General features: G+C 38.3%; 1 protein-coding gene across 9 annotated transcripts in view; it reads right to left on the reverse strand.

The window, feature by feature from the left end:
• Window positions 1–24,840, reverse strand: part of Nol4 (nucleolar protein 4) — a 321,213-nt gene that overhangs the window by 115,634 nt on the left and 180,739 nt on the right. For 8 of the 9 annotated variants that reach the window (XM_037196983.1, XM_028887719.1, XM_028887721.1 and 5 more), the window contains one exon: window positions 6,617–6,900. In XM_037196983.1, the coding sequence (XP_037052878.1) occupies window positions 6,617–6,900 (284 nt within the window). Of the gene's footprint in view, window positions 1–6,616; window positions 6,901–10,822; window positions 11,526–24,840 lie in introns of those variants that run through there. The other variant, XM_037196981.1, reaches the window with a different exon arrangement.

Here is a 24,840-nt window from a genome sequence, read left to right on the forward strand (position 1 = left end):
AATATTAATAAGAATATAAAACCTTATATTGAGACAGTTGGTTGATTAATTTGGTTTTCATTCTTCTTCCTTTGTTCTTTTCTCAAATATAGGTTAGTATTGTTTCAATGAGTTCTAATCACACCAGTTCTTATGAGAAATGCACAAATCATTTCAGATTGTTAAAACTAGAGCATTTTATTATTCTACCTTAAAACTCTGTTACTGTTGCCAAGACACCTACAGAATAGAAGAATATTTTTAACCATTTGACCTTATTTCTAAGAATGAGCACAATTCATTAAGTACCCACACATACACATATACACAGACCCCACAAACCAAGATTAAAATCCCATAAGAATAATAAGCATCATTAACCACAAAATCAATTAAAATAAGATTGTTTTGAACTATAAAGTAAAAAAGAAATCTAATGGTCAGTCAGTCTTGTGTCTTGTTAAAAAAAATGCACCTTATAACTTCCATTACATTAGTTATAAATGCAAGACAGTGGTGGTTAGGGGCCACTTGGGTTTTCTATTGACCTCACTGAACTCTTGCATGTTTAAAAAGGAACTTAGAGTGCATATTTTGTTGCACAGGCAGAATCACATTTACCTTGCACATTTACCTTGCACATTTCAGGACATAAATTATAGAAGACTCTGGTCTACCATACTTGTTATTCTGAGATAACAAACCTGTGATGACTGAGTGTATTGGATATGGACAGGAGACACTCATAAAAGACACTCTGCCTCTACCCTGCTTCTTGTAATCACATCAGAATATTGGAGAAAATAAGCGTATGTGATGGGAAGCAGGGCAACAACGACTATTCATTGCAGCATTTTTATTATAGTGTGTGTGTGTGTGTGTGTGTGTGTGTGTGTGTGTGTGTGTAGACACAAGGACTTCTACAGTTATGTAGACATCAGATAACAAATGGCTTGAGTAATTCTCTCCTTCCACAGATTCAGATTCTGAAACTTGGCAGAACATGCCTTTCATACTGAGCCATCTTGCCAAGCCCACAATGACTTTTAAAGGGGTCTGGTGCTATAGAGATGGATCAGAGGTTACACTGGCTACTTTCCAGGAGATCCAGGTTCAGAACCCAACACCCACATAGTGCTCACAGAAGCAGAAGACCTGTTTTCAACACTAGGCTTCATCACTTAATTGTGTAATTGACAATTAAGTCAAATTAATTACAATCTGACCTTGATTTCCTTCCCCATAAACACAACTGGTGAGATGCACCTTCTCTTCTTACCATGACAATGCTTAGAGGTTTGACTATGAAGCCTTGCACAAAAGCTCATCCTTCTTACAGCTGATATAAAACACCGGTAGCAGACCTAATACTCCCTTTACTCTGTGGCTATCAATGCAATTCAAGCCCTCTATCTCCTGTATAACACGTTTATTTTTCTAAATAGTTCTTGGATCTCATTTCCTCTTGTCCCATAATGCTCCCTCGAGCCCTCACCCTATTAGTAGTCTTCTTCATTCTGTGTCACTTAAAGCCACCTGGCATCAGAGATGCCTGAGCAATCTACCTCAAGGCTCAGTCTGCCCATGCTCTCATGCAATGCCCCCCACCCACCATGCCCCAAAGGCTCTAAAAGGATCTGGAAGTTTCCTTCGATCAATATGCTGACTCTCCTGACCTGTCTGTGATTTATTGTTTCCTGTTCATCATCATTGTCCTTCCCTGGTGCTGTTCTCATCTACTCCCTTGTCTCTGAAATTGCCCCTTTGTCACCAAGAGGCTAGGTTTATTTAATCATTACGAATTAATCGAAGGGCTGGCACGATGACTACAAAAGAAAAGGCATCTATGTGCAATACCTGGCTACCTGAGTTCCATCTCTGGGTCCACACACTAGCCCTGGCATGCCCTTACACTACACACAAATTGAATAAGATAAAAAATTTAGAAAGAATTCATTCACAAAGACATGATTAGTAGGCCCAGATGACATTCTTTCATACATCTCATTTTCCATGTTTTCCATCATTCTCATCAAAATACAAATTCCTAAACTTGGTCTTTCTAGCCACCAAGATAGTACCAAGTACAATCCACTGCAGTAGCTGATATTGTGAAAAAGAATATACATTATTATTTCTATCCTAAACAATTATTCATCTGGACCAACATCTCTATGTAACACCAAAAGAGTCTGCTATTGAAAAATCATCAAATTTAAACAATAATAAGTTAGAAGACCCACAAACAAAGGCAATCTAATTACAAGTGTCAAAGCCTGGCACTTAGCATTTCAAAGACCATCTCATGCATGCACATCTTAAGAGAGGTCATTCCTTAAATTCTTTCTTATATTCACAGTTTAAAAAATATTATATCAATTTTCATGGTAATTAGGACTAATATTTCATTGTCTTTAATTTGAATGGTAACATTCATTTATGTGAAAGTAAATGCAAAATTAATTGAAATAATATGACAAGGAACATGTGGGAGAAAGAAATATCATTATATAAGTAAAAGCAGAAGCATCCTGGGGCCTGAGCCCAAACATTATAACCAAGATTTCATATTAGGCATGAAACAGTACTCACAAACCCTGCTTGATGTGAGTATATTATTAATATGCTTTACATGTAACAGCAGTTATTATTGAGGCATTATTCTTGTGAGATTATATTAGAATAGTTTACCATATTATGTAAAATGTGACTAGGCTACCAATTCTCAAAATTAGAAAAATAACAATTAAATGCCAACCCTTCGGCATTTCTAGAGTTCTATATTTCCCTCCATTAGAATTCTGGATTTGTTTTCAGTGCCAGCAATTAATAACTTCTAGACTATAGTCGACACTAAGTTTGTGATTTATTGCCTTTTCTTTCTCTATATAGCTAGTTCCCTCACATTTCCTCGTGGGTCTCATTTTCCAAGATCATTGTCATTTCTTCTTAGTTCTGAATTTTAATGTTATTAACTTGCCCCTTAAACTGTGGCCATGAGCAAAGAAAACAAATACCACCTAAATTCTTTGGGTGCAATATATCTTGTCTTTAGATTGGTTAATGTGATTTCTTTCTGGTCTATTGAGTGAATTTGCATAATAATAAGCAATCATTTTAAAAGTATCCTCCAATTCTGCTCTACTTTCCAAGCATTTCTATGCACTGTTCAAGCCTTGAAATGCTTTTAAATCATTTTTGTTTGATATTATTCTCAATAAAACTGTGAAATAGGTCAGTGTTAAACTCATAAATCTAAGCTTCTTGGTGATTCTACATTATTAAGCTTTTAAATCCCTTCAACAAACAGAGAAATTGGTGGCTGTATAATTACCTAAGATTTCACAGAAAGTTCCCTGAGAATCCATAAGATAGTGTTGATGGAACAAAGTTTGGAACAAAATTATTTTGATAGTATTAGAGTAAAATAATGCTGATTGAAAACCAGAAACCATAGAATATTTCATGTATGGATTCTAACTGCAGAAAAATATTACCAGACAAAATCTAGCACATGCAGATTGGTATATACACACATGAACTCCACATACAAACATGTACAACACACACATACATGCACAACACACAGGTACACACAGCCCACACGCTAAAAACAGAAAAAGAAAAATAGCGAGCTCATTTTTTTCCCTATGTCTCTTTTTCCATTCCCTGCTTATTTGATTCCTGTTTCCATTAGTTTCCTTATAACTTGCTGTAATAGCTCTGTAACCAGGCCCCCATCCCTCCTTCCTCCTGGTTCTCATCTCACCCTCTACAATGTTGCTAGAATAATATTCATAAACAACCAAGTTAAAGACATCTTTATCATACTTGATAGTGAACATAACTCAAAGTCTTAAAATGCTCTAAATCCTTGACTAAGGGACTTTAGCCATTCTGAGTTCTCTAAAATTCTCTAAGTCAGGAAGGCAAGCTCACAGATATATGCTCAAAACAGGTTCCACACACTGCTTAATCCATTCTCCTAATTAGAAGTCTACATTTGCCCTACCATGCCCCTTTCTGTAACCAATCTTTATCACTGCTGTCCCTTGGGCATGATCTCATTCCATCCCACTCATTTCCCATTGTGTCACTTAGAAGATCAGACAGTGGCCAGACATGGGCCCTGTTCTGCTGGATCATGAGTTGAAGACAATCTACTTTGTTCACATACATATTTTCGATTTCTGTAATAATACTTTGGAGGCAGAACCTTCAACAAGTATTTGGGAAATAAATACTATGCACATAATTTATCTTGCATAACAATGACAAGGTCTTCAAATGTTAGGAAGTCATCCCTGATAAGTCTTAGTCCTCTTGAAGGCCTCTTCGACAACACAGCAAACCGAATCAGACCAAATCAGAAAGCCTAGATTTAATGAGTAAAGCACTCCTGGGTGATTCCCTCCCTGCACCCCCTCCCCCCTGCAAAGAGCAGACAGACATGAGACGGGACTCCAGATCAGAACAACCAAGAGAGTCTGTTTTCTGGGATGCAGCTTATACTCCCCTGTGGGAGTCACCTTGAACCTCTCTGGATTTGATCCAGATCCATGTAAAAATGACCAAGAAGGAAAAAGAAGAAAAGACTAAACCAAGGATAATTCTAGACATAAGATTCAATAAACACACACAATAGAAAGAAGAGTTTGCTTTTGGGCTCTCTAAACAGTACCAAGGAAGAACAAGGGCCCTAACTAGGATCCAAAAATGGAGCCAAGAAGATGATTGTTCCAAGAAAGGTTAGTAAATATGAATGAACTAGATATGGTCAACGTAAGGAACATAAGACCCAGAAGTCACAGAGAACCATAATTGGACAAAATACCCTTACAAGTCCTGCTTTGCTCTGTGCTTTGTTTGTCTGGAAAAAGATGTTGCATTTAGAAATTTAAGCTAATTACTGAGTGTGTTTGAGACAAAATCTACCAAATTTCAATGGCATGGGTCTTAACCATGATGAAAGGCATTCTATGAACAAAAAACTGGCAGATCCTGATTGACGGTCATGTGGTCAAGACTATCAGTGGTGGTTTGCCCTTTCAAGAATCAGATATGGATGTCCTGGCATGTTTAGAACCTGAAGGTCCCACAAATCTCAAAGAAGATGGAAACCATGCACCCAGATGTGCAATTAAGTGACATGAAAATAAAATTTAACAAATTTATTTCAGACTATGTTGGAAAAGGCAGCGAAAGCTCTGCCACTGTTGATCCTTTTTGTGATGTCTTTATTAGAGAAGTAAAGATAAAGTCCAATGCTGAATTAGGAAAACTTTAACTTCATTAAGATGGTTGTGGAGTTGAAGGGAGGTCCTAAAACTGAGTGATCTTATGCATGCTTAGAGCCCCCAAATCTTAAAATTCAGAATTATCGTGATGACAAGCAAACTGTCCTAATTATATTCATATACATGTTTTGTGGTTATCTAGGCTTTTTAAAGGCACGATACTATAGAATGAAGAAAAATGCATCATTCTCTTTTATAAGATGTATGCAATGATTCAAATGTTAGCAAGTAGAACATCTCCTGTGCTGTGTGATCTAACTTTGAACCACCAAAGAATGTATTTATGCATTTACCAGGGTAAACGTGGTAGCAATCTCCCTCAGGCAAAAGAGCTTAAGTGTCTTATAATGTCAAGTGACTCGCCTGAAGAGGATAAAACAGAACACCCTCGGGCAAAGAGGAGATTTAAATAGAGCCAATTTCAGAAGCATAGTGCCTGAACTACAAAATTAATCCAGGTTGAGACATTTTGCTTACAGGATCATGTCAAAAGCCAGGTCTACAACTAGATGTTAATGGTCTGGAAGAATCAAGGACATCAACAATGAAGAATGCCATAAAATTCTCAGTTCTGTCCAAAGTGCTGCACCTTTGAAAATGACATTCTTTATATTCTCTGATGACAGCTGGATATCTCCTCTGCAGCACAACTTGATGAGCTGGACTAAGATGCTAACAAGTTGATTGACATCTATAGAAGAAATTGATTCTTTAAAATGAACAAAGCAGAATTTCCAGTATAGATACTTTCAAAGATTAAAATGTTTTAAGTAATAACCTGAGCATAGCGAGGTTGTAATTTACTTTAATATAACCATCTAGAAATTAGATAATATGTCTGAAAGAGGTTTGGGATCCATTACATCTTTTTGTACATATTTAATCTACAAATTCCAACTTGAACACTGACACTTCACAGTTCTTTGGCATCCCTAAAGCAAATTAGTGATGAAGCCCCCAGGTCTCCAAAGCAAACTGGAGAATTTAATTGAAACCTTACTGCCCATTCACCTATCCAGTCTAGAGAAATAAGAAATTGATGCTATGACTGTTCAAAATTGTGAGCTGAGACTAAACGTTTCACACTTGTACTTGGCAAATTCCCAGGGACTGATCCATAAGTAGATTATAGAAATGAAATTCATCAAATCAAACAATTCCTATATCAAATAATACCCACATCATTGAGACACAGTTCACTTGGTTATATTGCTCCTGACACAATGTTTTGTGAACACACAGGATGCATAATTATGAGCTTATTAGTAATGTGTATGTGTGCTTCGTCTTGATATTCATGACCTTGCACAAACCATCCAGCGATTGTAAGGGAGTCTTACCTTGCTTCCGTTTTCTCTTGCTTCTCCTTCCATCTTGAGGTCAGAGATTAGAAGGTTCTTAAACTTGCTTTTCCCATTACTGCCTTGCTCATCTATCCTGTATTCTGAAGTCAGCTGCGCAGAGAGGGGGCTGTCGCTCAGATTCAGTGGCTGTTCCTCCTGCTCCAGCCCAGTTTTGCCATCACTGCTGGAGTCCCCAGGCTCCCTGACATGAGCTCCCCCTGAAGCAACTGAGCTGTGCCCCAGAGTCTCATTGCCATTAAAGCTCTCTGCAGCAGAGTCATCTGTTAGGAAGAAAGATGTGTAGTTTGAGTAATATGCTAGATAATCTCCAACTGGTGCTAAGTTTTGATAGATACGCAGCAATATGCTTCTGATTTTATTCAGAAATGTAATTTAACTAAGCAGTAACCTCGTTTGGAAGCAGCAATTATTGTTTTAATCTAGTAAACACACTAAAACACAGGCATGATATCAAATTAAAAAGAACATAGTTCAATATCAAAAGCAATCTGAAAGAAAAGTCAACTTAACAAAAAAATGATATAATTAGCAATTGTTTTGCAAATCGATTTGACTCCTCCATTAAGAATATTCAGGCTTGGGGGCAATTCACAACTAACCAGGTAGATACATTGCTATATGCTTCATGGGTGTTAAGTATTAAGTAAAATATATTAAAACCACTCATACATAATCTTTGTCCCAGGAAGTACATTTTAATGACTTTTAAGTGTAGATGGTTTAATCTTTGCATGCAGCTCTGTGAAGTTAAAAACACATGTGTATCTGTGTGGAGCTGAATAGCATAATGATTTAGAAAAGGCAAATATTTACAAAAATAGAAAAGTGTGCTAATAAGAGAAATAATTAGAATATTATATATCTACTCATACTTCATTTTAATATTTAGGAAAATGTGGTTCATGAAGTACTGACAGGAAAAGCTACTCGGGTAGCTGATTTTGTTTCAATGTATAAAAAGAAAATACAGCCGGGTGGTGGTGGCGCACGCCTTTAATCCCAGCACTCGGGAGGCAGAGGCAGGCGGATCTCTGTGAGTTCGAGGCCAGCCTGGGCTACCAAGTGAGTCCCAGGAAAGGCGCAAAGCTACACAGAGAAACCCTGTCTCGAAAAACCAAAAAAAAAAAAAAAAAAAAAAAAAAAAAAAAAAAAAAAAAAAAAAAAAAAAAAAAAAAAAAAGAAAATACACAGACAAAATTTACATGAAACAATTACGTTCTATTTTTCTTATGTCAACTTTACCATAGTCTACAAAGGGTAATGCTGAACAGATATGAGAAGCTGTTTTTTCTTAAGGGTATTAATAAATCTTAACTATAGTAATATAAATAAATAAGAGGAATAAAATACACTGTGATTTTTGCACACTTCTGGATATCATGAAATATGCATTGTTTTGTAGGGTGTAATGGAATAGTTAATGTTTTTAATCAATTCCATTCATAGAAATACACACTGAGCCGGGCGGTGGTGGCGCACGCCTTTTATCCCAGCACTCGGGAGGCAGAGCCAGGCGGATCTCTGTGAGTTCGAGGCCCGGGCTACCAAGTGAGCTCCAGGAAAGGCGCAAAGCTACGCAGAGAAACCCTGTCTCGAAAAACCAAAAAAAAAAAAAAAAAAAAAAAAAAAAGAAAAAAAAGAAATACACACTGAAACTCTAAAACAGGTCTGTTTACTTATTTATTCAAAAGATCTCTTTTAGGCCTACTCTCTATCCAGTATGTATATAAATACTTGGCCTATAAAGACTCTGCTTCCAGTGAGTTCACAAATAATTAAAGGGACAGAAAAGTAAACACAATACAGACAAATGCACTTCCTATCCAGGGCAAGAAACAAAGACTTCTGGAATTATGGTAATATGAATTGAACTCCTATAGATAAAGAACACCGGCCAGGTGAACATCTTGGGAATCTTACTTGCAGGGAGGTGAGCCCGGGCAAAGTCATGGGCAGAAGGTTACTTAGGGCAAAGGAGCTGTAAGAGATCATGGTGAGCAGCTAACACAGAATAGGAAAAGAAAAGTGGTGTGCCTGTTAGAGGGCTGGGCCCTCCCTCGGAGCAAACTTCAGCATGTTAGATGCGTTTGGGGAGGTGACATGGAATTGGCAAGGAGGGGACAGAAAGAAGATTTTTCTCACGTCGTTTTGCTTTATGAGATGATATTCTCTATGCCGCACACACCTGACTGTAAAATTCTGTTTTACAGACGTTACTCGGACTTTTGTGAGGACAGTGGTATGAAGGGGGCAGAAGGGAAGTTGAGAGGGATCAGTTAAAAGAATCAGAACCCATCAAAGTTGGCATCTCTGTAGGCTGGGGTGGGCAGGGAGAGAAATAAGAACACAAGAGTGAAGAGAAGAAATGAGACAGCCAGGGGTCCAGGATGAACACCAGGGTCCCAGGATGGACACCAGGGTCCCAGGATGGAAGGCAAGGAAATGTACTTAATGAACTTAAATAAATAAATAAGCAAACAAACAAATAAAATGACTTATACAATAATTTAAAACAGTTTTGTGTAAAAGTTAGAACATATTTAAATGGAAAATTATACTTCATTACACAGTTTATATTTCTAATCAAACCCAGTTTATGAATAAATAATATATACACAGGAATGCTCAAGAGACTGTCCCAAACAACATAATGGTAGTTTTCACAGCTATTTATTTGAAAACAAAACCAACTTTTAAACAATGAAACATATTATTTTCTAATACGGATTTAAAGAAAATGACCTATAAAAGTAATTTGACTATTTGTCCCTGTGCTTTATCTAACCTTGGTCTCAACAATTCTCGCTCATATAAACCCTCTTCTTTCTCGCCAATTGGACTCCTGGAGCTCCACCCAGGGCCTGGCCATGGATCTCTGTATCCAGTTCCCTTAGTCAATGGATGGGGTTTCTAGCACGACAATCAGGGAACTATGAGCCAGTGGCTGAGGGGCCCCCAGCTGGATCAGGCCCTCTGAATAAGTGAGACAGTTGATTGACTTGATCAGTTTGGGAGGCATCTAGGCCATGGGGCCGGGTCCTGTGCTCAGTGCGTGAGTTGGCTGTTTGAAACCTGGGGCTTATGCAGGGACGATTGGCTCAGCCTGGGAGGAGGGGACTGGACCTACCTGGACTGAGTCTACCAGGTCAGTCTCAGTCCTCGGGGGAGTCTTTGCCCTGGAGGATATGGGAATGGGGGGGTAGGCTGGGGGGAAGGGGAGGTGGGCGGGAGAGGGGAGAACAAGGGAATCCATGGCTGATATATAGAATTAAATTATATTGTAAAATAAAATAAAATAAAAAATTTAAAAAAAATAATTTGAAAAATGTGTGTTATTTTATTCTAACTGAAGCATTTATGCTAATTCACAATGGGTTATTTATTTTGCGTTGTTATTTCATTCCAAGAAAATCTAAAGGAGAACACCATGGACATATTTAAATATAATTGTTTTCATTTATAAACACATGTTCTAACTTTTGTTCACTAGAATCCTCTAAAAATATATCAGACATTCCCTGTAAGAAATCTTTACCAATATCAAATACATAACCTAAATATGTGTTACATTTTAAGCCAAATCCATGCTAGCATAAAGCAAATTAAATTTCTATTATAGTTAAAATTAAACCTACTATATTTTTTGTTTAATCTGAGATCATAATAAATAGGTAATACACTGATAAACTTATTTATATATTAGGTTGGATGAGAATTACCATTTTGGAGAATCTTTTACAAATATCATTTAATTATAATTTCACATAAAATATAAGCAATGTGAGAAATATTTTTAGATGGAGTTGTTCACTCCAGATGTTACCAAGGTAACTAAACTCAATAGCTTTACATATTTGATTCCTAAGTAAATCAATATGCTTTACAGAACAAATCAGTAAACTATGTTTATTTGTATAAGATATACTTACATATCTTGTAATTAAAATGATTAAAGGTAACATTTCAGGATAAAATTTTTAAAAAATCAATTTTGAAACAAATTTCAGAGGTTTTCATTTAGATAAATCAACATAGAGCACTGAATAAACATTAAATAGAGGGTAAATTAGCAAATTTTTATTGTCTCGCCTCATTCAACCACATTAGCAAATCTTATAGTCTGCGGTTTATCCTAAACAATCAGACCAATTCATTGCTTTCAGGAGTCCTCTGCCTTCTTACCCAATGCAGTTGGCTCCATCCACCTTGGATGCTGGTGTGAATGACAGGCTGCTAGACTGAGAAAGGTGTTTTGAATTGTAGTGGGTGTGGAGGGGAGGGGCTTCGGGTACTCAATCAAGGCTGATGGGTCTTCTCTCAAGGATTCAGTTTAGGAACTATAGCATCTGAATCAAGACTCTGTATTAAGTCTGAAGAAAAAACAGCACTTGGAGCTTGGGTGAACAGAGATGCCCAGGGTACCTAGCAACAGATGAGAATGTGGAATATGGTGATGCAATAGTGTGGAATCCACTGACCTGACATGGGGAGGGCTGGGGGATATTTGGATTTGATGTATCCTTAGATGAGTTTTGATGGAGTGGATTTAGTGTTGTGGAGGCTTGTGTGCCTGCTACCTCTGCTCTAATTTCCACAGAAAGATTGTAATACCAAACAGGAGGCTATCCATCTTATTCTTTCTCCTTCTTTACTCCCCATATCAACCATCAGGTAGTAAGGATCTTTCAAACACCGATTGCCTTGAACACTTCTATCAGCGTTTTACATGGAGGTCATTTTAATGACAACCAACTTTAATGCTTAGCTTTCCCCCTATGAAGCTGACTAAACTTTAACACTGTCTAAAGTGTATATGTGTTACTGTGGGTATTTGACTATGGAATCGTGAGTCTGTGTATATCAGTGCTGTGTGTGTGTGTGTGTGTGTGTGTGTGTGTGTGTGTGTGTGTGTGTGTGTGAACACTCCTGAAGCACCTGGCTTTTAGTCACTCTCCATAGCCCTTCATCGTGGCCTTTGACCAGCTGCTTTTAGAAAACAAACAGGAAAAATTCCATCCTTACCTAAAGATTCATACTTGGAAGCTTACTTCTAAAATCTGGGTTGGATGCTTATGACTCTAATACGACCTTTTTGTTGTTGTTTTTAGCCTAAATGCATTACATTTCTTCACTTAGGGTAAGTTGTTCTTTGATGTATTTTTGAAATTTTTTTTCATATATCAGTATAAAACAAACTTCAAATCCCCAAGTATAAATGTAGATAATTTTGTTCCAAAAGATAGCACTTTATATGAAGAAGAAAAAGAATGCTTCAAAGTTCTTTATAAATCTATCTGCAAAGTGAGATCAGGTGCAAGCACTCTTAATATCTGTAGATGTATTCTGTAATCTCAGTGTCCTGCAAAATCTAGACCCATGTGCACGCCTAAAGGGAGCAGACCCACCCCCCCTCACTCCAGACACCCTCTGCTCTAAAGCAGAAGGCAGGTTATTGTCACTATCATCTTTTATTATCTTACACACAAGAATTTAAAGTCTGATTCCTAACATCCTGCACCCCAAGATGGGAAAAATATCTATTAAAATGTTATAATGCAGTACCTGACCAGCTAAAGCAGGAGGATCATGGGTTTGAAATTTTGCTACCAAATCAAACCTTGTTCTGAATAAATAAATGAATAAACAAAAGTCGGTCACTTCTGTTTGCATTGCACAATGTTCTTTGGATTATAGACTATTTGACAATATAACCTTGAATGTGTACAGAAAAATGTAGCCAAGGTTTGAAGTCAGAGTATTCATACCAAGGACAAATTTACTGTGATAAATAAATGCATGTATGACAAACACTGAGAAGGTACAGAACACTGGTTTGTAAATCATAAAACTGATTTTACCAAGACTGAGAAAATAATGCCTTCAGGTTTTGACTGAATGAATACTACAGTAGGTGATCTTGTTGCCTTTGTTTGGTAGCCCTTAGTTCATTCTAAAAATTAAATTTCATATAAGAAGGTAATATAAAGTATGCATAGATATAAGGTACCTCTTTCAAAGCATGTAAGTAAGCAATGAGTAAACAATGAAGCTAATTCCTGTCAATCGACAAAAGGTAACCTTGATTATTTATTTTGTATTAAGTGTTCTGCCAGGGATGAGAGAAGTGGTTCACTTGGCATGAACACTTCAGAAGATCCAGCACCTGCACAGTGGCTCATAAATTTCTGAAACTCCATTTCCAGGGGAGCTAACATCCTCATTTGGCTTCTGTGGACACTGCATGTACATGGCACATAAACATCTATGCCGGCAAATACTCAGACACATAAAATAAAATACGTGTTAAAAATAAACAAACATCTATTAAGCACTCATAGTGGACAAGATACTCCATTGAGCATGGTAAATCAAAGATAAACCATACAAAACTTTGATCTTAGTCCAAAGTAAACTGTCAAGAGTAGAACAGTATCTGGTTCCTGAGAGTCCCGCATGATTAATATAGAAGTGAAATTAATATGAAGGCATCTCTAGGAGAAAGAAAATCACTAACATCCATGGAAGTGACAGTCATGATTATTTAGGTACGATTTAAGTCAGGTAAAACAAGGTTCCGGTTTTCAGGGAATGCTGGGGACAAGAGGCAGAGTTTGAAGGACTAAAGATTCGTGCATATCCGTATTGCTATTGGTTGAAGCTTATCCAATTCAGGACAGCCTGCAAGCAGCTCCAGAGGCATGCAGCAAGCTAGGAAGAGTTCCTGCATGATACAACAGGGATATGGACTTCAAAGAACTATGAGTACTTTGCTATGGATTCTTGTTTCCTTGATGATTAAGTAAGTCTCCCAAGGAAGGAACTTGGAGAAATTCATAGATGACATCAGTCTAGTCTCAGGAGAGACCATTTATCTCTATGTGACCTCTAAGCAACTATCAAATGACCTATGACTAAACTGCCTCCCGATTCTAAGATGATTCAGTCCTGTACATGAACATTAATATAGTAACTTCAGTGGCTTATTAGTTGTCTAAACTACAAAATAATATTTGAAGTTTATCTGTTGGCTTGCTTAGTATTTTACAGAATTGAGTTTCTGATAGAAAATTATGTGTATGCACATTTTAAATATGTCAGTCACACACACACACACACTCACACACACACACACACACACACACACACACACACACCATGCACAGATGCATCCACAGACTCTAGAACAGATGTTCCTGAGTTAGTTAACCTGCCACTTAATTTGTCTTAAATTGTATCTAACTAGTCAATACCATTGTTGGTTTTCAAGTCCCTTTCTCTAGAACTGATTTGGCACACATCAGTAGGAGTTGACTTATTTCCCTTTTTTCAAGGCTTTCCTTTCCTTGATTTTCGAAATGTGTACTATTAATCAAATTGGAGTTTAAATTTTCATAAGCTAAGCATTTTGCATCTTTTTCCCCTTTCTCTATTTGTGTGTGTGTGTGTGTGTGTGTGTGTGTGTGTGTGTGTGTGTGTGTGAGAGAGAGAGAGAGAGAGAGAGAGAGAGAGAAAGTTTATATGATGCACTGTGTTTGTGTGTGTACATATGTGTGTGATGCATGTATGTGTATGCATGTTTTTGCCTGAGTTCATGTGGAGGCTCAGAGTTGATATAAACCAGTCCTGGTGTGCTTTTATCATATTTACAGAGGCAGGGTTTCTCAGTCAAACCCAGGGTGCCTCTACATAGTTAGTTTGGGTAATCAGCTTGCTCTGAAAATCCCCTTTTTCCACCTTCTGAGGCTGAAATTATAGGATTACCAGTAATTATACACACTTTGGGGATCTGAACTCAGGTTATCAGGCTTGCTTGATAAGTACAGTAACTGATGAGTCATTTTAGCAGACCCTAGACATTTTACATATTATACATCTTTGTGTTCCTTTGAAGAACCTAGTCTAGTTTTGGACACAAAACTAACATCACAGATACAGATAAAGATTCAAAACCAGATATAGATAAATAGATTGAACAACATCATAGATTAGGGAAGGCAATAATCCAAGTGTTGATGGTATTCATATACTATGAAGCTATTTACTATCATTAATTAAAATTAAGGCAATTCTGTAGACTATGTAATATTTAGTTTTATATAGGAGTCAATATTTACAAAGACAAAATACCATGTTATAATTCAGATAGACCTAAGACAATTATTGTATAGTGGCCAGTGTATTCAAAGAAGGCTGGTACAAAACCACCTGAGGGATATTTACCTGAAAACAAATTAAGGTGACAACAGAAACAAGATATTATCATACATTAGTAGTAAATGGTCATTCCATTAGAAGATTGACAGTTTCTAGAAGAAATGATCTTTATCCTTAACTGTTACAAGCTGATAACTAAGGCACATACACACACACACACACACACACACACACACACACACACACACACACAAAAAACAGATTTAAAGTAAGTTATTCTGAAAAAGAAATGTTCTAATTGAGGCTAAAATTAATACAATACAAAAGGAGGTTGCCCTATATTGGCACTTAGTCCAGCAACAAATTAAGAGGAATTTTTTTTTACCATGTCAATAATAAATCAGAAAGTACTTTATTCTTAAGAGCTGAAAAGAAATAAAAAATATATAAACACCCAGCTGTAATAAGTTCATGTATGATACAAATGCCTTTGGCCAGATAGGATCTTGGCTACCTTCTTTTTGATGTTTGTGAGTACTATCAGGTCAGCTCTCCACCTCACAGAATCTCCCAGGTGCCTCATGGGAGGGCGAATACATGAAAGCAAACAGAGAAAGGGTGCCCTGGATATCTGGATCAAATCTGGGTTTTGTATGAAACCTGGGGCAATCCTTTACAGAGGACAAAGAGCCGAGCAGGTTAGGAGATGTGTCTTCAGAAGACACCTGATGCATCCCTTGTTCTGCTCTGCAGAAGGGAAGGTATTATCAAGGCAATTCTTGTTGAAAAAGAGAAGGCATCACTTAAGACATACACCCAGCAAGTCCCTGAATAGCTTGACATCTGATTGAAGAAACTGAATTTTGGCATGTACAGTGAAGTTTGTTCATCACCAGTACAATTTATGGTTCGGAACCAGAGGTAAAGTCTTGGGCTACAGATGTTTTCGGGATATCTTTGATCACTGTCAAGTATTTCACTCTTATCCCTAGGTTTCACCTCCACTGGTGTATACAAATTAGTCAGCAAACACATCAATTAGTCCATCAATTGTGTATTGCATATGTCCATTGTTAAGGAACTAAGGGAAAATAAAACATCGCCTCAATTCAGAACAACAGCTGGAAATAACTTATATGTACTTTAGTTTCATCTGGGAAAAAAATGAATCTGTAGGTGATTTGTGTGAAGTACTCATTACAAGTGTCTTTGGGTATATGAGATTGTTTAGTGATGTGTGATGGTGTCGTGTGTGGGTTAGCAGTCAAATGTTAGGTGTAGAAATGACCCACAGGGAGAGCTGTAGGGTGTCCTTTCCCTCCTGATTGACAAGTGCTGGCTTTCGTAGGCATCTCCTCTGTCCACGTTGAAAGAATAAAACCTGTGCAGCAAAGGAAATGAGTCACAGGAACGTGGTGTTTGCTAACTCCTAGAGAGGATAAAAACTGTTACCACTGAACTTCATTGTTTTTCTAGTTATCATCTTTACATGTTAGTATGTGATCATTTTTTCCCATGGGTTCTGTCTATCTGCAATAGATTTTCCAATAGATTATCAACTTTTGTGTTTGTCTTGCTTAATCTGGTGAAATAGTTGTTCTTTTTAACCCCCATCCCCCCAAAAGCAAACTTTAAGTTTGTCTTACTAGTGTGGAATATTCCTCTTGCTTTTGAGAAAATCTATTGTCTCAATTAGCTTCAGATGTCAACTTGACACAGCTCAGAGTTAGCTGAGGGTATCTTAGCTGATAGATTGCCTTGATCAGATTGGTGGTGGATGTGGTAGTGGTAAATATACTTGATTGCTCATTGACATAAGAGGGTCTAGTCTACTCTGGGTAGTGCCACCCCTGTCCTGAGCTGTATAAGAAAGCTAGCTGAACTTCAGAAGCAAGAAAGTGAGGACCCAGTCACCAGCACTCCTCACTGGTCTCAGCTTCAGTTCTTCCTTGAGCTCCTGCCCTGACTGCCATAAAAAAAAAAAAAAAAAAAAAAAAAAAAGGATGGACTGTGATCTGGAGATGTAAGATGAAATAAACCATTTCCTTACCAAATTGTTTGAGCCACATTGTTTATCACACCAACAGAAAACAAGTCAGGACACCCAGAAATAGAGTGATATCACCATCATGAAGATGATGGGATGGGAAACATCCTCCCCATGAACACAATGACTGAGTAAAAATATACATAAATTCACTAAAATTCTAGCAATCACTTGAGAATGACCACACAAACAATCCAATCAAAGCTGGCAAGAATATCTAAGAAAACAGAACAGATACACAAAGTGAATGTCGAAGGGATCCAAACTACATAACAGAATACTTCGAAACACTGAGGGGAGTTATACCTGAGGAGACAACACACTGAGTGGCCAAGGAGTGGGATATAACTGAGTACCATATTTGAAGCATTCATTGTTTCTTTTACCTGTGAGGGATATGAAAAACTAAAGCTTAAATGGTAGAGATTCTGTTTTTATACAACTTCTGAGAAAGTATCCAGGTAAACTCATGCAAATGTTGAGTAAGCACCTCTGTCTTAGAAGCATTTGAGGGGAACTATTGGGAAGAAAGCTCTTTTATCTATTTCAACCAATCTGATTGGTACGAGACAGATATTCAATAACTATTTATAGACCTAGACTATCACAGGAGCACACACCTCACTGTTAGTGTGTATATGAGAACTAGGCTATGGATCCTCCACACACATTTCTAAACTAGTTTTCATATGCATTAGAGACTGTGATGGTGAGAAATTAAGCGGCCTCCTATCCACTGTCCCTCAGCCTAATTTCTAGAGCCTGAAAATATCATCAAACATTACTCCCTTGATCCTGCTGTGTTATGTGGTACAGTTGATCTCAGAGACAGATATCAGATTAAATGTGATTAATCAATCATGTGAGCTCTTCCTTAGAATTGCAGAGGTAATCCAGGAAAGGGGATGTCCATCTGTAACCCCAGCACTCAAAAGACTGAGGCAGGGGAATTAGGAGTTTGAAGCCAGCATAGTCACATAAAAAGACAATGATTGAAATAGGAAACAAACAAACAAACAAAAAAGCCATATACACTACCATAGAACTTTCTTCTGATTAGTGTTGAGAAGTGAAACAACCTGAAACACAAGTCCTGTGACCACTTCTGGCCTGAGAATCCAGAGGACAGCCACTAACAATATCAGGACAACCTAAGGCACTGAAAGACATTCCTCTAACAGCCAGCAAGGAAACAGGAGCCTCAGTCCCACACTCAGAGGAATTAAAGTCTGCCAGAAAGTCAAATAAACTCAGAAATAGACTCTTTCCCAGCCCTCCTCATTGCAGCTTAACAAAACTGAGACCTTGATTTCTACCCTGGTGGCACAGACCCAGCAGAACCTGCCTGGACCGCTTAGCAACAGAACTATTAGATGTGGCTATTGCTTCAAGATGTCATGTCTGTGATCAATTTTAGGCAGTAAATTTACAAGAGTTATATAAGCACATTTACAAGTATTTTTGATTATGTGTTAGGATGAGTAATAACAGAATTCAGACATGACAAAGGGTAGACAAGTATCAACCCCCTCAAAGTTTAGTTCCTGAAGAATTTCCAGGCATGACTGTTTAAAAAACATGTAGGCATTTCTAGCCCAACAAAACCAGAACACCAGTTCAGTTCATCTCAAATAGGATCAGAACTGCCTGTGTGTGCATGTGCTTGATATGAGTACATATTTGTACAAGCACATATGTAGGCCAGAGTAGGGTGGTGGGGATTCTTCCTCACTCGTACTTCACCTTAGTGCTGCAGACACTCACTGAACTGAAGGTTTGCTGTTTGCTGGCCAGTGAGTTCTGCGGGTCTGCTTTTCCTCACATCCCAGTGCTGAGGTTACAGATGGTACATGCAGTTCCATGCTGAGGTTACAGGTACATGCAGCTCCATGCTGAGGTTACAGGCACATGCAGCTCCATGCTGAGGTTACAGGTACATGCAGCCTTGCTTGAATTTTTTTATTGAAGACCAAACCCTGTTGCTCACAGGGTCAACTGTTCAGCCCTAGAAGCATTTCTTATGCAAGAGTTTAAGTGCCAAATGAGAGAAATTAATACACCTACACTTAGCAATTGGCTGGTTGTACGTGCAGTCACAGGGGTTGACTGTGAGTAGCAGTAGAATTAAATAAGATGGACAACCCAGAAAGCTAGGTTCAGAAAAATTGAACCTGAAGATAGTTTAATCCCATCTACTTACCTCTGGGGACTGCTCAGAAGAAAGGTCTATCATTATTGTTCTCTGCACTTATCAAAACCAAGAAGGAAAAGGACCTCTAGCCACAGGAGTCTTACTTTGTAAAAAACCACATGGAAGGATATTTTTCAAAAGAGTGATGTAAGTGTGAGAAGGCAGGGAGCTCACAACATTAAAGACATCACCCTTAACACAAGTGAAGAGAGTTACATGTGTAAGCTGATCCCAGATGAAGCCGAGCTGTGTGCCATCACAGGTTCCTTGTGCTGAGACACTAGTGATTTTGCTCACATGGTGAGGGGACAATCACCCTGATTAGCATTATTTAATCTTCAGAGTCTATCTTCTGAGGCCCTCAAGTTCCTGTTGGCTCCTGTCAGCTAACCCCCCCAGCTATCTATGTGCACAGAGGCTTTCTGCAAGTCATTTCACAGAAGGACAGATCGATGGGGAGATCAATCTTGCTGAAATTCCACCCTGGAAAAATATTACTTCTAACATGGGCCTGTGATTTAAACATTTTATCTCTAATTGTAGAATGAGAGACTTATTTTTCTTTGTTTTTTTCTGCCATGAGAAAGCAGGTAGAGAAATGTGCTGTATGGTGGGAGTGTGTGCAGAGAGAGACATCCTGGATTCATGGCAGACCTATTAAGGTGCCAGGATTTTAAAACAAATGGGAGGAGAAGGTTTGGAGTACACACCCATTAGGGTTTCTCCTAAGCCCTTCTAGCCCAGCCTGAGAAATTCTTCCCTTTAAGTGTGTTGTGTCAGGACTATATGCATTGAGAACACTGGGACTCTCTTCTCTAGGGTTCTGAGAAAACTAGGCTATCAGCCCTCATTGGATTTTTTTTCAACAGATAAATCCTAAAACAAGTACTCTGAAAAGCACTCTTGCATTCCTTGATCTTCCATACTGGTCATTGGCACATTGACTCCTCTTCTATACTTTGAAAATGTCATTTCCTAGGCTCCATTGCCTATTGAATTATACCATAGTCCAGACAATGAAAAACATGGGCAGGGATGTTGACAGAGCAAGAAGAAAATGCAAGGCTAGTCCCTCACTTAAGCCTTAAGGTGGAGCTGTGCCATACATAAACCTTCTTGTAAAATTATCCTCGATTTTTACCACACACACACACACACACACACACACACACACACACACACACACGGCAGTGTGGGGCTTTAAAAATGCTCAGTGGAAAAAAGTCTTGCAGTGTGGCATGGGCACCCCATGTAGATATCCCAGAATCCCACAAAAGTGGTCACATACATGTACCTACAATCCCATTGTCTCAAAAGATAGATAGGTGGTAGATACCAGCTGGAAGCTTATGGGCCAGCTATCCTGTGTACAGAGTGGCAAAAACCAAGGCAGCCCTGTCTCAGACTGGGAAGGTGACTACTGACACCCAGGGTGTCCTCTGACCTCCACAAGTGCACTGTGCCACATGTCTACATTCATTCCCCACCCCATTCCTCCTTATGTACCTTACTTATGATGAGGCTTTGTGGGTGGTGATTAAGAATAACTATCCAGAGTTTTAAAACACTGCACCAGAATTGTAATATTTGGTTCTATTTATATTACTTCCTACTGTTTTTTCCACAAAACCAACAGAATCAATTCTCAGTCTTAAATATGCCAACAAAATAAAGTAAATCAAGAAAATGTCTCACTTTTTTTTCAGTTAAAATCCATTTGGGCAACTGTTGCTATTTCACAGTAGATCAAACTGTGCTATAATTGACTCCAGGCCCTGGAAAACACTTTCCTGCTTTGATATTATCTTTTAAGCAAAGCAAAGGTCTAAATACAGTCCTAGCCTGCCTACATTTTTGCCTTTGAAAATGGACTCTAACCAACTGTATATTTGAAATCCCCCCCCCCATTTCTGTGCATGTGTGTGTGCATGTGTGTGTGTATCTGTGAAGTCTTGAAGTTAACATTAAGAATCTTCTCTAAAGTCTCCACTTCATTTGTTGAGACAGGCTCTCTAGTTGATCCTAGAACTCACTGATCCGGGTAGTCTAGATTGGCCCAGGTTGCTATGGGCAGGGGCCCCATCTCATCTTTCTGCTGCTCTCTGCGTGCTGGAGTTCTAGGCAGCTTCCAGACCTGCTTAGGTTTCACTCAAGTTTGGATGATCTGAACTCTGGACTTTATCCTTGCACAGTGAGTGCTTTCCTCATGAGTATTAGTGGATTTATTTTGAGGAAGTTAGACCAAGGTCCAGGAACACAGTGGACTCAATTCTTACTTCATAGTTAGAGCAACCTAAATTTTAAACAAAGCACTGAATGGTGGGTGAGATAAAAGGAGAAAAGGGGGTGGAGAAAGCTAAGATGAGGTGGGTACTGCCATTCTCACCCCCCAGGGCTCCTTTCGTGGCCTGGATCTACACTCCAATGTACCACAGGCCACTAGCTTGTTCAAAACAAATTCTGAAAACATGAACTACAAACAAAGAACAGAATCCAAGTCCACCAACTTATTAAGATTCTAAAGACACTTAACTGCTTAGTTACAAGAAGTGTGCTGATCTTGGCATGAATGCGTAGCTAGCTTTGAGGACTAGCACTAGGCGCTAACTTCATAAATAATGTGAATAGGAAAACTCTGTAATTGCATACCATGTATGCAATGTATAAGCAATATAGACACCAAAACATTAGAAGCTCAATGATGTAATTATATCATGGCTTTGTGGGATTTGCTCTTTTTGGATATTTTCCCCATCATATTGCAACAAAATAGAGTATGTCTCAGTTCTCTTCACACCCAGGCCACTGCTTTTCCCCTTGGATTGAGTGGTGCAGATTTCCTGTAGTTGCATTGGACATGCAGCATTAATTAGCAAGCTGGAAAGCACTGTGGTTTTCACTTTTGGCTAGCAGACTCCAGTGAGTCTCTAATTTACACATTTCAGCTCTGCAAACACTTGCCAACCAATATGTTAGGAGTGACTTTTAATTTGGCAGAGCCTCCGTTTCTATATGTGTTCTGCATATGTGTTCACTGTCACTTGTATTATTGTACAGCTAAGTCATCACCACAGTTATTGTCGTAATATATTATTAATCACAATTACATAGCATTATGCTCACATTTATTTTCCATTTGTATAACTACAGAATGATGCTATTGCTACAGTTAATTAAGGTTTCTATGAAGAACTGTGAGGTCAATCCTAGTCTTCTCAAAGTGTTAGGTCTTTTGAAGTGACTGGTCACATTTAAAATAATGACAGACTGTAATTATAACTCAGTGGGTTACACACTTGCCACACAAGCCTGATGACCTGAGTTCAATATCCAGAGCCCACATTAAGGTGGAAGCAGAGGAATAATTCCACAAAGTAGAACTGGCCTCTATGTATCTGACATAGCTTGCAGGACATGCACAGCACACACATACCACACACACACACACACACACACACACACACACACACACACACAGTGGATATCTGTTCTACCTATGACCTTAAAGTACCTGCCCCTGGGGTGTGGCCTCAAACTCATGATCCTCCTGCCTCTGTCTCCTTCATTCTTGTATATTGACACAATGTAAACTACTTTTCTATTCCACTTAAGATAATTTGTATATTGATATAAATTAAAAACTATAATTGACATACTGTACACATGTTCCTACTCCTATTTGAAATATTTTTTATATGGATACAAATATAAAATTATGTTTGTCATACTGTCTGTATGTTCTACCTCTGTTTAGGATATTTTGTATATTGATATATTTAAGGGTATTGTTATCATATTGCACTAAAAATTTCAATCTCTGTTTAAGATATTTTGTGTATTGTCACAATTTTGATGTCATTGTCCTTATACTGTACATCTATTTACAGACTGTTTACCTTGACATGTGAAGCCTTAGTCCTTAAGTTACTTAGGCGGATAAGACTTACAGAGTAATAGTCACCCATGCTTGTCATATCTATAGTTATGTTAGCTAGGTTTTCCAGATTTACAGAAACTTATGTCAGACGGATAGATAATCTTCAAACACTTTATAGACCTGGAGGATATGGTATTTAATTGTTTTGATCATTTAGAATTCTGTTGACATGAGGCATGATAGCTCCTGGCAGCACTGATCTCCCAAGACAATGTTGGGCTTCTAAGACACTTGATATGAAAGTTTGTCTTCTTCTTGGTACAAAATGGCCTGCTGGGCAAAGAACTGCCCTTGCCTCAACTGCTGACAGTGTGCATGCTGTCCTTTCCAGATGAGTAGAACACAAGGAAAAGTGACTACTGAATCTTGCCAAGATAGGGTAAGATAATCTTTCAAAATTCCTGCTTCTAAAAATGGTCTGTCAGATTTTCTAGGCCTGTAGTCAAAACTAGATGCCCCAACAGTGCTGACAAACTTTAGGTGACTGTCCAGGCTGCCAGCCATCTCTGTCTATACTCACAATTTTTCAGAAATAGCTTGCTTGCCCTTCCTGTTTTCTCAGGTGATATTATTTTCCTTCTCAGGTCGTTGATGGGGTTGAAGACTAGAAAGTTACATTATAATCCTTTAATATCTTAGCTAAGAACATTCTAAGTAAAGTTAGAATCTTTAGGGTAGGACAGCTATTGGAGTAATCTCTGTAACATGCCATTTACCTATGGTCTGGACATTTCTGAACATTTAGTGTGTGTTTCTTGTTTGATGTTGTTCTTACTGGCTGTATTTCTGTTTTTGTTTATGTTATTACCTTTTCTCTCTCCTGGACAATACTTGATAATTGTTCCTATCCTAGATAGTTTTGTATTCGTTTAGAACTTTCTTATTTAGACAAAAGGGGGAGATGTAGTGGATATCTCTTCTACCTATGACCTTGAAGTGCCTGCTCCTGGGGCGTGGCCTCAGGGCTACACTTAAAACCTGGCACTCAGGTATGCTGGTCTCTTCTCTCCCTCATGGGCTTGGATAGTGCTGACTGACTCAGGCAGCAGAACAGCGTGGGACAGTACCCCAGCATTCCATGACCCTGCAATGATTCTCCTATTCTCCTATTATGTTTAGTGAGTTTTCTTTCCTAATAAATTCCTTTTAACCTTTAAGCAGATGCCTGTGGATTTCTCAATTTACACACACATGCATGCATGCAAATAAAAACATTAGCAACTTCAGGAAATTATTACCAAATTGTTCTTTTCATCAACTAGTTCAAGATGTTGTTAAAAATGAAGTTCATGCCTTCAATCTCTTGATGACCGTAGTTACACATGAATATCTCTTGATCTACCAAAGATTAACCAAGCTTATGCAGAAATGTGCTTTTCTTGCTGTCAGAGTTTATCTGCTGAGAGGATGGTGTACCCAAAACCGAGAATGAGAGACACTCCACTGTCTTTATGCACCTCTGCACTTTGGCAGGAGTGTTCATGACTCTACACTCTGAAGCTGTCATTCTATTAGTAACTTTATAACTTTTACTAACCAAGTTTTGAAAGAAATTCAAACACAGGCCGATTCTCAGCCCTTTAGGATGTAAGGCTAAAACGAGCAGTGAAGATATGGGACTAAGTTCCCAATGGATGCATGTGTGTGAGGTCACTTGTCACAGTTTGAGAAATTAGGCTATGGTATAGTGTGGCGCAGTCTTGTGTTTATAATTTAGGTGCTGAAAATGACAAAGAAGAACCATGTGAGGTATGTCCAAGCATCAGTGATACAACTGAGAATCCAGACCATCCTATGATAAAATGGTTCTCACAAATTTGGCCATATGTGTATTTTATATTTTAACTTTCATCCTTTTATCACAAGAGAAC

The sequence above is a fragment of the Peromyscus leucopus genome, chromosome 19 (genome assembly GCF_004664715.2).
Source record: "Peromyscus leucopus breed LL Stock chromosome 19, UCI_PerLeu_2.1, whole genome shotgun sequence".
Lineage (NCBI taxonomy): Eukaryota > Metazoa > Chordata > Mammalia > Rodentia > Cricetidae > Peromyscus > Peromyscus leucopus.